General features: G+C 45.4%; 1 protein-coding gene across 1 annotated transcript in view; it reads right to left on the bottom strand.

Annotated features, from left to right (window-relative positions):
* LOC126199455 (protein O-mannosyl-transferase TMTC2-like) overlaps window positions 1-13922 on the bottom strand; it is a 1057651-nt gene that overhangs the window by 538350 nt on the left and 505379 nt on the right. The window contains exon 10 of the mRNA XM_049936376.1: window positions 1699-1813. Coding sequence (XP_049792333.1) covers window positions 1699-1813 — 115 coding nt within the window. The remainder of the gene's footprint in view (window positions 1-1698; window positions 1814-13922) is intronic.

The following is a 13922-nucleotide window of genomic DNA, read 5'->3' as shown; positions in this document are numbered from 1 at the left end:
CTAGGTATTTAGTTGAATTTACGGCTTTTAGATTAGACTGGTTTATCATGTAACTGAAGTTTAACGAGGTCCTTCTAGCACTCATGTGGGTGACCTCACACTTTTCGCACCATTCCAATATTTCTTCTAAATCCTTTTGCAGTTTGTGTTGGTCTTCTGATGACTTTATTAGCCGACAAACGACAGCGCCATCTGCAAACAGCGTAAGACGGCTGCTCAGATTGTCTCCCAAATCGTTTATATAGATAAGGAACAGCAAAGGACCTATAACACTACCTTGGGGAACGCCAGAAATCACTTCGGTTTTACTCGATGACTTTCCGTCAATTACTACGAACTGTGACCTCCCTGACAGGAAATCACAAATCCAATCACATAACTGAGACGATATTCCATAAGCACGCAGCTTCAATACGAGCCGCTTGTGTGGTACAGTGTCAAAAGCCTTCCGGAAATCCAGAAATATGGAATCGATCTGAAATCCCTTGTCAATAGCACTCAGCACTTCATGTGAATAAAGAGCTAGTTGTGTTTCACAGGTACGATGTTTTCTAAACCCATGTTGACTGTGTGTCAAAAGACCGTTTTCTTCGAGGTAATTCATAATGTTCGAACACAATATATGTTCCATAATCCTACTGCATATCGACGTTAACGATATGGGCCTGTAATTTAGTGGATTACTCCTAAACATGATTTTCATTCTTCTCTGCTAATTTTATTTGATGCCTTACAGCAATTGTGTAAAATTTGGGTAAAAGCTGTAAATATGAGTTGCGGCAATGTTGTAATGAGAAGAAACAGAGACGAAGAAAGTGATGATTTTATGTTTAGTTCCGACGCTTTATCGCAAACTTAACGATTCAGTGGTTTGTGCTATAGTCCGCATATGAAGCTTGGCTTATTAAGGAGTTTGTTTCTAGACATGCTGGATGTATTTTCCATTTGACTGTAATTGATGTCACCATGTTGGGATAATTTTTTTATTGCTTTGACTTTTTAAGTATAACAGTAACATTTGAATATGCTCCTCACGAACCGAAATCTATAATTAACTGATGTATGTTTGCTGATTGTTTTCAAGAGGGTCAAATCGAAATATGCAAACCTCTGTAGGTTCATGTCATTCTTATTTCTCCGTAGCGTGTTCTGGTAGCATTTATTATTTATGGTTAAACGTCCTCTGTTATACATTACCATTTAAGGATTGCTTTAGGTGCTCTGAACTCACACAGTATATTTCTACATCTACATCTATACTCTGTTAACCACCATTAAGTGCAGGGCAGAAGGTACGTTCCATTGTATCAGTTATGAAAGTTTCTTCCCGTTCCTTTCACATACAGAGTGCGGGAAGAACGCCTATTTGAATCCTTCCCTGCATGCAGCAGTTACTCTGATCTTATCCTCACGACCCCTATGGGAGCGATACGTAAGGGATTGTAGTATATTCCCAGAGCCAGCGTTTAAAGCTGGTTCTTGAAACTTTGTTAACTGACTTTCTCGGGGTAGTTTACATCAGTATATTACAGAGTGGTGGCTCCTACTCATGCTAAGTACAGTCTCGAGACCACAAAGGCAGTGTTTAATTTCACCGCCGTTCTCCAACAGCCGTCCTTCGCGTCTTATTGTGCAGATGTTTCGCTATACCAAGTATCGGGACATTTTTCTATCAGTGACTGAGACGTGTGTACTCACAGGTTGTAGTGGACGTCCGCCATGTTGGGCCGATAGGACAGCGCCTTCCGGTAGCACCTCTCTGCCTCTTCCAGCTCGCCCTTCATACTCAGGATGTTGCCCAGGTTGCCGTATGCTGTAACAAGACAGTCATTATACAAATTTATCAAGCATGATACTCAGGGCTGGTTTCAGAACTACTATACAAGATGAAACTTCCTGGCGGATTAAAACTGTGGCGGGACCGAGACTCGAACTCGGACCTTTGCCTTTCGCGGGCAAGTTGCTCTACCAACTGAGCTACCCAATCACGACTCACGCCCCGTCCTCACAGCTTTACTTCTGCCAGTACCTCGTCTCCTACCTTCCAAACTTTACAGATGCTCTCCTGCGAACCTTGCAGAACTAGCACTCCTGAAAGAAATGATATTGCGGAGACATGGCTTATCCACAGCCTGGGTAATGTTTCCAGAACGAGATTTTCATTCTGCTGTGGAGTGTGCGCTGATATGAAACTTCCTAGCAGATTAAAACTGCGTGCCGGACCGAGACTCGAACTCGGGACCTTCGCCTTTCGCGGGCAAGTGCTCTACCAACTGAGATACCCAAGCACGACTCACGCCCCGTCCTCACAGCTTTACTTCTGCCAGCACCTCGTCTCCTACCTTCCAAACCTTACAGCTCTCCTGCGAACCTTGCAGAACTAGCGCTCCTGAAAGAAAGGATATTGCAGAGACATGGCTTAGCCACAGCCTGGGGAATGTCCCGAGTTCGAGTCTCGGTCCGGCACACAGTTTTAATCTGCCAGGAAGTTTCATATCAGTGCACACTCCGCTCCAGAGTGAAAATCTCATTCTGGATACGATACAATATATTTCCAGAAAACTGCTGTCATCAAGCAACCCGAGAAGGAACGAGCACATAAATATAAAATGGCAGATTAACAGATCATCAGCTGTATAAATTTCCAGTTTTATTTTATTTCTGTTACCAGTTTCAGCGCTACACTACGCCCTGACCGACGTGTAGGACGAATCCTCCCTCTTGTACAATCGAAATAGGGTCCAGCATACAGTCACAGGTATCTGTAAACACTTACAACATTGCCGTTGTTGATGGAAGCGATCGTTTTGTTAAAAAGAAGTTTACGGATGCTAGTGACAGTATGCTGGCACCTGTTTCGATTGTACAGGAGGTGGGGTTTTCCTTCACGTCGATCAGGCATCCTGAAGATGGCGCAGTGGAACGCTTAAACTGCTAACAGAAATAAAATAAAACTGGAAATTTATATGGCTGAAGGTGTTTTGACTTGCCATTTTTATACTGAACGGGCAAGGTCCCGCAGCCAGTCTACATAGTGGTGGACGTACAGAGACTAACTATAAATAGTCCCGGATGACTAGCCTTGCATCTTAAGGTTGTACATTCCTGACTAGAGTTGTAAACGGAAGAATAAAAGAGAACAACTGAGGAAGTGTTGTACAGAGTGATTTTGATAAATCGTGGCAAACTGCAGGAAACGTTCCCTGAGAGGGTGAGGAGAAGGAAAGGTCCTATGAACATGTGGGTGGAAATGCATGGTGTCTATGCTACAAGGTACAATGAAGTGCACGACATGGTGTGATATGAAATCACCGTTAGACAAGGTGTTCGAAATAGCCTACTGCCTTCTAAGCATGTGGGAAGACGAGGCGGCAGTGACTGGCGTACACGTTCAAAGGTACCATCCTGCAACCGAATAGCGCAACAGGGAAAATAATTGCCCAGTGTCTGCACATCTGGGATGGACACCGGATACACGACTTCCTTCAGCAACCATACCCCCCCCCCCTTTCCCACCACCTGTAGAAATCTAAATGGTTGACGTCTGGTGACCAGGTGGGTCATGCGACTGGACCAGCATGTCCGATCTATCAGCCAGGGTTAATGATGTCGAGATGTCTCCAACGGAAATGCGGAAGTGAGCTGGAGCACCATCACGTAATAGCCAAATTACCCCTCATATGACCAGAAGCACGCCATCTAGCAGGAGTGGCAGGGTGACCTGCAGGAAATGCGATATGCCTCGCCTGTGAGGCGTTGTGATAGGATGACGGTCTCCTAAGCCTGTCGCCAATATTTCCTGACCATACACTGAGGCTGAATCAGTGCTAGTGGTTCGCTGTCATCGTAACGTCAGGACTCTCCACAGCACACAGCTGGTGTTATGATGGTTGATGATACCACCCATCGTAAATTTAGTCTCACTTGTGAATAGGCTGGACAACAGATATCCAAGTGCCGTGATAGCTTGTGCGACGAACCAGCGGCCGGCCGGGGTGTCCGTGCGTTTCTAGTCGCTACAGTCTGGAACCGCGTGACCGCTACGGTCGCAGGCTCGAATCCTGCCTAGGGCATGGATGTGTGTGATGTCCTTAGGTTCGTTAGGTTTAAGTAGTTCTAAGTTCTAGGGGACTGATTCCTCAGAAGTTAAGTCCCATAGCGCTCAGAGCCATTTGAACCCTTTTTGAACGAACCAGCGACAAAACAGTCGCATCGAGGCAAGTCTACATCTACATCCACATGGATACTCTGAAAATCACACTCAAGTGCCTGGCAGAGGGTTCATCGAACCACACTCGCAATAACTCTCCACCATTCCAGTCCCGAACAGCGCGCGGAATAAACGACCATCCATATCCCCCGTGCGAACCCTGATTTGAGAACTACTTTACCATGATGATCGCTCCCTCCCATGCCGGTCGGCGTCAGAAAAACACCTTCGTACTCAGAGCAGCAAGTTTGGCGACTGAAACCACACGAGAAGATTCCGCTGCAACCGAAAACACTCTTGTTTCAATGATGTCCATATCAACTACCACATCCCATCAGCGACACCCCTATTCATCAACAACACAAAACGTGCTGCACCTCCCCAAACCCTCCTGATGCACCCCACCATCTCCACCCTGCAAGTACCCTACACCACACAGCAACACTCTAAAAGAGGGTGGACAATAGGACTGCCAGCAGTCTCGCCAGTAGATATGCTGCATCCCCTAATTGTCCCCCCAACAAAACGTAGTCTCTGTCTCACTTCCCTACAACATCTTCTACGTGTTACCTCCAATCTAATCCACTCACAAGTGCAATTAGTTGAATTTACGGCCTCTAGATCTGAATGATCCATTGTGTAACCGAAGTTCAGCGGACACCTCCGAGCACCCATGTGGATGACACCACACCCTTCATCATGCAGGGCCAACCGCCAATCCTCGCACCATACGGATATCTTTTCTAAATCGTTCTGAAATTTGTTCTGATCCTCTGATGACCCCACCAGACGAGAACCGACAGCACCACCCACAAAGAACCCAATACAGAGCCCAGACCGTCCCCTAAATCGTTCATATAGATAAGGAACAGCAGAGGCCCCACAACATTACAAAAAAAATGGTTCAAATGGCTCTGAGCACTATGGGACTTAACTATTGAGGTCATCAGTCCCCTAGAACTTAGAACTACTTAAACCTAACTAATCTAAGGACATCACACACATCCATGCCCGAGGCAGGATTCGAACCTGCGACCGTAGCGGTCACGCGGTTCCAAACTGACGCGCTTAGAACCGCACAGCCACACCGGCCGGCTACAACATTACACCGGGGAACACCAGAAACCAACTCTGCTTCATCCGACGTCCCCTTGCCAATCACGACGAACCGTGACCGCCCCCTTCCTCTCCACCCGACAGGAAGTCACGAATCCCGCCACACAAATGAAAAAAACTCCACAAGGAAGCAACCTGGCCTCAAGCCGCCTACGAGGTATGGTTCCAGAAGCCCCCCGGAAATCGATAAATACAAAATGAATCCGAAATCCCCTGTCAGCAGCACTGAAGCCTCGAACGAGTAGAGAGCCAGTTGTGCTTCACAAGAACGACGCCACCCAAACCCCCAGCGACCGTGTGTCAATAGACCGTTCTCTCTGGGGCAATCCACAATGCTCGAACATAATACACGCCCGAAAATCTCGCCACAAATCGACGAAAATGACAAGGACCCACAACCCAGCATATCACTCTCACTGGCCCTCCCAAATACTGGTGCCACCCGTGCAGCTTTTAGTCTCTGGGTACGGATGTTTCGTCTAGCGAGCGGTTGTATTTTATTGTTAAGCATGGAGCTATTGCATAACCATACCTAAATGGTATACAGTCTGGACCAGAAGACTTGCTTTTGTTAAATGATTTAAGTTACTTCTGTGGTGTCACCGCCAGACACCACACTTGCTAGGTGGTAGCCTTTAAATCGGCCGCGGTCCGCTAGTGTACGTCGGACCCGCGTGTCGCCACTATCAGTGATGCAGACCGAGCGCCGCCACACGGCAGGTCTAGAGAGACTTTCTAGCACTCGGCCCAGTTGTACAGCCGACTTTGTTAGCGATGGTTCACTGACAAATTACGCTCTCATTTGCCGAGACGATAGTTAGCATAGCCTTCAGCTACGTCATTTGCTACGGCCTAGCAAGGCGCCATTATCATTTGCTATTTATCTTGTGATGCATGTACCGTCAGACCGATGTTCACCAATTATGAATTAAAGTTAAGTATTCCAGTAGTTACTTTCGTTCTTTGCTACTATAAATTCCCTTACCTGTTCCAGACCTCACGCCAGCCTGCGTGAGCTTAAACGCGTGCCTTCCGGCTTCACCTCCTAGTGGCTTGGCTGTCTTGCCAAGTCACAACAACTTCACTACTCCAACGACATCTATTTCTATGTTACTCGTGTTTGCAGGTCTTCTTGATTCGAGTTCCTAGATAATAAGGCCTGCACCGTTATAAGCGATAAGGATGGTGGCAGTTGCCATGGAGAATGTTCCACATGATCGTCTGGTTTACCCCATGCTGGCGGGATACATGGCTGGTGCTGATACCAGGATCATATTCTATAGGGTTCAACATCTGTTCCTCCAAGGCCCGAGTACGTACTGGGTACGCCCGCCTTTCATGATTACTCATTCCCATACACGAGCCTGTCTTAAACAAACGATGACACACTGTTCCAAATAGTTAATGGTGCGGCAGCTGTCGGCAGGGATACATTTCCCCCCAACACAGTCGTGCCAATACCCGCTCACTCCCATTTCTTTGGCCGTTTAGAAAGACCATGTCGGACTGTTTCTGGTTGTTATACCAGGTCATGGACTCTCAGCGCGGCATTATACGACACACGTGGGTACCTGAGTGAATCGGCAACAGCTATGAAGTGGGTGGCCTTTAGTACCGATACGTGAGCCGACCGCCGTCGTGAACAACATTACTGCACTCTTAAACGTGGGGCTAAAATACTATTATAGACAGAATATACCCACTTGACTGGTCGGCTGTCCTGTGTGCTTTTGATTCTTTAAACCTACACAGTCAAAGATCTTTTATCTACTCCTTCAAGTGGAGGTAACTCCCTTGGAACCCATTTTCGACAATGTGTTCATCTGGCATTTTTCCCATCATAGCCTCTCAGCGGTCTTTTCCTGCAGTTTCTCCAATTGTGAATAGCAGGCGTTTAAGCCCTTGTACTAGCTTCACTGTTATGTCATCAATTTGTTTTTGTATGTCAGTTAACTGCCGAAGGCCAAAAAATAAATAAATCGTTTCATATCCTCACAAGAATAACTTAAACACATGGAGGGAGCTGCTTAGATCAGACAGTCAGACGGGAAGGAACGGACTGTTGTAATCGAAGAAGTATACGTGCGTTTTCTAAAAGCCTAAGATCATTTTTTCCTTGTTTTAATCATCAATCTTTCCGCACGCTTTCATTGTCATCCCACATTTCTTCTTATCTTGAGCAAATCTTTTCGCCACTACATAACTATTAATCTGATCATTTGTGATAATCTGTGTTGCAAACTAGACGGGGTGTTCAAAAAGTCTCTCCGCAGTGCCGTATGATTGTTAGCCGAGCGTCCCGCATTATTGTTCGTCTGCCTGGGTTATTTCCCTTCAAGTGGACTCTACCAACATTCTGCTGTTTCGTTTATCTCAGCCAGCGTCAGTAGTATCGTTGGAGTGTGTCGTTACGTGTTGGCGCGAACGTTTAAGTTTAGTTTCTTTGTTCGTTTGTTTCGTTTTTGTCACTGTTAAAATGCTAACCATTGAAGAACGTGTGTTTTTAGCCGAACATGTGTTCAAAGCTGGCGGTAAATACACAGTTTCAGTTCGTCAAACATTTAATTCAGTTTTCCCGCATCCCGATACTGTGTGAGATTTGATTAACAAATTTCAAAGTACGGGTTCAGCGACAGATGCACCGAGAAGTAGTCGTCCTAGCGTTGTGTCTGAGGGTAAACTACTCGATATTTCCGATAAAATGCCCATGAGTGCGAGCAAGTCAGTAAGAAAACTCGCCCAGGAAATCGATGTTAGTATCGGAACGGCCCACACAACTGTAAGGAAAAAAATTATAACTTTCCCCATACAAAGTGACAGTCGTGCAAGAACTGAAAAATACTGATCATGGCAAGAGACTGCATTGGGGTTCAAAAATTTCGTTCGACAAAATGGAAGGGATATCCTTAATGAAACGTTTTTCACTGATGAGGCGTGGTTTCATTTATCCGGGTACATGAACTCGCAAAATTCTGGTATGTGGAGTACTGTAAATCCATTGTGTACTCATGAGGAACCACTTCATTCTGTGAAAATAGGAGTTTGGATTGCAATTTCTAGACGTCGGATTGTGGGTCCCATATTTTTCAACGAAACAATAAACGCACAACGATACTGCAGTGATATTCTGTACCCATTCATAGGAGAACTTATGTTAAGTGAAATACTGAACGGTTATTTTCAACAAGATGGTGCAACCGCGCATACAGCTCGCATTTCAATGTCACTGCTTGCTGATGTTCTTGGTGATCGCATAATTTCACAGGGACTTTGGCCTCCAAGATCGCCTGACCTAACACCACCTGACTTTTGCTTCTGGGGTGCAGGAAAAGCAACTGTCTATAAAAACCGTCCAAAATCCATCGATGAATTGAAAACTGCAATATCCACTTCCACTGCTTCTGTTACAGAAGAAATGTTACAGCTTCTGTTTGGAAACATTAATAGACGAATTGAATTGTGTTTACAACAGGGGGGAGACTTTCAACATTTAATGTGAAAATTTGTAACTAAAAATGAATATTCAATAAATTAATAACTAGTATCTCAATGAGTTTCATTTCGGTATATTCACTGCGGCATACGACACGCGCGGCTAACAATCAAATGGCACTGCGGAGAGACTTTCTGAACACCCCGTATATAGTCTTTATTTGTATCGGTAGTTTTCCACCCTCCGTTGTTCCTGCCACTTCCAAAGTAACTACCCCTTCATGCCAGGATGAGTGTTTTACCCTGCGGCGGGGACAACCCCTCCCAAGTTTAAATTGTGTGCCAGGCAGTGACTCGAACCCAGAATCAAGACTACAGCGGATATGGCTCTTCACTTACCACTGGATGACGTAGCACATCTTCCAACTGTCCTTATGATAAGTGTTTGTAATGAAATTTCCTCGCGCGGTTCTTTCTATTAAATCTTCGCTTCGCGCATTTTGTGACTAGTTGGTATTTCGAATTCTTCTGTTGCACGACATTTCTAATTTTTTCAGTTAATGATTTTTTCCGATTGTTCCCCAGTTTACAATAACTGTTCCACTGCGATGCACTGTCGAGAGACATTTCCACGAACTTTTTTCCTTAGTTCCATATCAGTTATCAGTAGAATCTTCAGAAGAATATGGCTTCCTTCGCTTGTGCCACTTTCCTTCCGCTAAATCTTATGTACCAGAAGTTTTGCGTAGTCTCGCTTCCTACATAAAAGGTCCTTCCAGCTCTTCTTGTATACATAAATTTTTATATTCAGCATTCCCATATTACTAATTCGGCCACCCTCTTTTCTTCATTCCTATCATCTTAGCTCTGATCACTCGTAACCCGAACGTATGACAATTAGACGGTCATTGTATTCAACATTTATACCTCTTCCTTTTTCGACCGGAATAGCTGTGATACTACATCATTTCTATCTGTCCCACTCACGTACACTCCTGGAAATGGAAAAAAGAACACATTGACACCGGTGTGTCAGACCCACCATACTTGCTCCGGACACTGCGAGAGGGCTGTACAAGCAATGATCACACGCACGGCACAGCGGACACACCAGGAACCGCGGTGTTGGCCGTCGAATGGCGCTAGCTGCGCAGCATTTGTGCACCGCCACCGTCAGTGTCAGCCAGTTTGCCGTTGCATACGGAGCTCCATCGCAGTCTTTAACACTGGTAGCATGCCGCGACAGCGTGGACGTGAACCGTATGTGCAGTTGACGGACTTTGAGCGAGGGCGTATAGTGGGCATGCGGGAGGCCGGGTGGACGTACCGCCGAATTGCTCAACACGTGGGGCGTGAGGTCTCCGCAGTACATCGATGTTGTCGCCAGTGGTCGGCGGAAGGTGCACGTGCCCGTCGACCTGGGACCGGACCGCAGCGACGCACGGATGCACGCCAAGACCGTAGGATCCTACGCAGTGCCGTAGGGGACCGCACCGCCACTTCCCAGCAAATTAGGGACACTGTTGCTCCTGGGGTATCGGCGAGGACCATTCGCAACCGTCTCCATGAAGCTGGGCTACGGTCCCGCACACCGTTAGGCCGTCTTCCGCTCACGCCCGAACATCGTGCAGCCCGCCTCCAGTGGTGTCGCGACAGGCGTGAATGGAGGGACGAATGGAGATGTGTCGTCTTCAGCGATGAGAGTCGCTTCTGCCTTGGTGCCAATGATGGTCGTATGCGTGTTTGGCGCCGTGCAGGTGAGCGCCACAATCAGGACTGCATACGACCGAGGCACACAGGGCCAACACCCGACATCATGGTGTGGGGAGCGATCTCCTACACTGGCCGTACACCACTGGTGATCGTCGAGGGGACACTGAATAGTGCACGGTACATCCAAACCGTCATCTAACCCATCGTTCTACCATTCCTAGACCGGCAAGGGAACGTGCTGTTCCAACAGGACAATGCACGTCCGCATGTATCCCGTGCCACCCAACGTGCTCTAGAAGGTGTAAGTCAACTACCCTGGCCAGCAAGATCTCCGGATCTGTCCCCCATTGAGCATGTTTGGGACTGGATGAAGCGTCGTCTCACGCGGTCTGCACGTCCAGCACGAACGCTGGTGCAACTGAGGCGCCAGGTGGAAATGGCATGGCAAGCCGTTCCACAGGACTACATCCAGCATCTCTACGATCGTCTCCATGGGAGAAAAGCAGCCTGCATTGCTGCGAAAGGTGGATATACACTGTACTAGTGCCGACATTGTGCATGCTCTGTTGCCTGTGTCTATGTGCCTGTGGTTCTGTCAGTGTGATCATGTGATGTATCTGACCCCAGGAATGTGTCAATAAAGTTTCCCCTTCCTGGGACAATGAATTCACGGTGTTCTTATTTCAATTTCCAGGAGTGTATTTATTCCTTCTCTGAAATCTTTCACTTATTACATAGCTTCTTGGACATACCACTTTTTTCATATAAACCAATTAAAGCTATCATCAATCCGAAGTGTGGTTTTGAACAACACTGTGCTTTTCTAGGCATTCTCCTACTGGTGGTTGTATGCCGTTGCATTCGCCCGAAATTTGAACAGGCTTACCCAGACAGTTGTAGGTGCAGATACTGTCAGTTAATCGCCTATCTTTGTAAGGAAACGCCAGTCTTGTATCGATATTGGACACTTGCGTTCCACCCTACACTGCTGAAAGTTTCCTCTCGATGCGATGAAGATACCCAGGTTTTCCTGTACAATATTTGGACAAACTGCAGGAAAAAATCCCTGAGAGGTTATAAAGGAATAAGTGTCAGATGGACGTATGGTCGAAAATGCGTTCCAAGGGAGCTACTTCCACTTGTAGTTGTAGATAAAAGATAGCTGACTGTGTAGATTTCAGTGATTAAAAACCCACATGACAGCCGACGAAGAGTACAGTAAAGTTGCTCACGACGGCGGCCCGATCACGCATCAGTACTACGAGGCATCCGGTTCACGGCTGTTGCCGATTAACTCAGATGTCCACGTGTGTCGCATAACGTAAGAAATACAGTTCAGTTTCGGAAGAAGGAATGAAGGAAACAAAAAAAAAAAATGCAAAAATATTTGGTCAGACATACGGATGACCCAAACTTCGCGTACTAGGACGCCACAGCGCGATTCCTTGCATACTGATAGAAAAATTTCTCTAACCAATATTTGTCCTTGCCGGCCCCGGCGACCGAGCGGTTCTAAGCGCTTCAGTCCGGAACCGCGAGACTGCTACGGTCGCAGGTTCGGATCCTGCCTCGGGCATGGATGTGTGTGATGACCTTAGGTTAGTTACGTTTAAGTGGTTCTAAGTTCTAGGGGACTGATGACCTCAGATGTTAAGTCCCATAGCGCTCAGAGCCATTTGAACCATTTGAATATTTGTCCCATGCATATATTTGTTAGAACATGGATGTCACAGAGAAGCAATTTGCAAAACACATGAACGGTAATTGCCTTCCTTCAGTATTATGTATTTGAGGTGTTCAGATGGTGCGGTGAACAGAGCTATGCGCCAGAATAATCGAGTTGATTTCTAGGTGTACATGTAATACTTTCCTAATGTTTATCTGTCCGATAATGATGTAGTACACTGCGTTTCAAAGTAAACATATCCTTCAACTACAGTATTTTTTAACGTTGAACGTAACAGTTGTTGATCAGACATGTCAGAAACATTTATAATCAGCATATAATAAATTACATGTCAAAGAACAGAAAAAACTACAGAACTTATTGATGTGGAGAGTTTAAATATACATACCGTAATCAGTAAGTTCTCTTTTTTTTATTCGGGGAAGGGGTATGAATGAACAAAAGGGAAACAATGCTTACAATGGATCAGATTGCATAGAGGGGTGTCGTGCATGGATGAAAACAGAGTAAACGTTCAAAGGCAAACTATGTCATCAAAAGTGGAATAATAAATAGAATTGTTGTTGCAAGTCTCCGTCCCACCAGTCATATACATCAGAAAATTTGAGAACTGTTCCACTGAGGCAGTCTAGGAATCGGCTACAGGGGAACCAGGAAGCATTGCCTCAGTGTCTGAAAGCGATAATAATGCGGCCCGATCTCGAGGTGCCTCGCACCAAACAGAGTTAGTCTAAGGGCTGCATGACTCAGCCAGCAACAAGAACGAGTCTCAAGGCAAGACCAAATTTGATAATGGAGGAACCTTATGTATGTGCCCAGCTGCTAATAGTGTTCTGGAAGCAGGTCTACGGGCCATATATAGAGGACCACATCGACGAACCAGCAAGGGTTGTGTCATATGAAAGACTTTTTTGTATATGATATGAATATTTATGCATGTGTTTGGAGAGAGAGAGAGATTGGTTTTTGATTGAAATTTTTACTTTAAGTCGTAACTGGTACCTGAATTTTGGTTGCTGCCTCCTTGAATGATCAGCTTCTGCACCAGTTGGTGACGTATTCCAATCTGGAGGAAGTTATTGCTCTTTAAGGTTTAAAATACGGCTCTGTTAGTTACTTGGCCGTATTGCGGATAGCTTTGAGCACAAGTTTTCGTAGCTTTTCATACCTAAGGGACCACTGTTGTAAGTGAATAAGATCAAACAGCATGAAATATTTTTAATTTCGTTTCGCGTCCCTGATCGGGCGCCAGTATAAAATTACTTCTTTTTTAACTAAGTTGTGTCTGATTTTATTCTGAGAAGCTCAGTAATGTATGTAAATTTGGTTCAAAAAGTACTTGAAGTGAGGCGCAGCTGGACAGCAACAAACAACTCTCTAGCGCGCAATCCCTGCAACGATAGTAGTTGTGAATCTTTGAGTGTGGACTAAAAAAAAAAAAAAATAAAATAAAAAGAAATTGATTTATTAAAAAAAGAGGACTGTGAATCTGTATCTTGTGGAATGAGGGCGTGTTGCTAGGCCGTCGCTCAGAACGTATTGTTACATTTAATGAAAACTGATATTTTAGTGATAAAACCGAGTAAAGTATGTGTAAAAGTTAACAAACATTTATGTATGCAAATTTTCTGGAAGTTAAGAATAGAAATATCTTATTTTCGGAAAAGGAAGTGAACTTCATTGTCGTAGCCGTCTCTCAACCGACAGAATTTTAAGTGTACAAAGTTCACTAAAATACAGGATTGAGATGCATTCTCTATAGTT

Source organism: Schistocerca nitens, chromosome 8 (assembly GCF_023898315.1).
Source record: "Schistocerca nitens isolate TAMUIC-IGC-003100 chromosome 8, iqSchNite1.1, whole genome shotgun sequence".
Classification (NCBI taxonomy): Eukaryota; Metazoa; Arthropoda; class Insecta; order Orthoptera; family Acrididae; genus Schistocerca; species Schistocerca nitens.
Note: the sequence above shows the minus strand (reverse complement) of the source record. Positions and strands in the feature narration are given on the sequence as shown.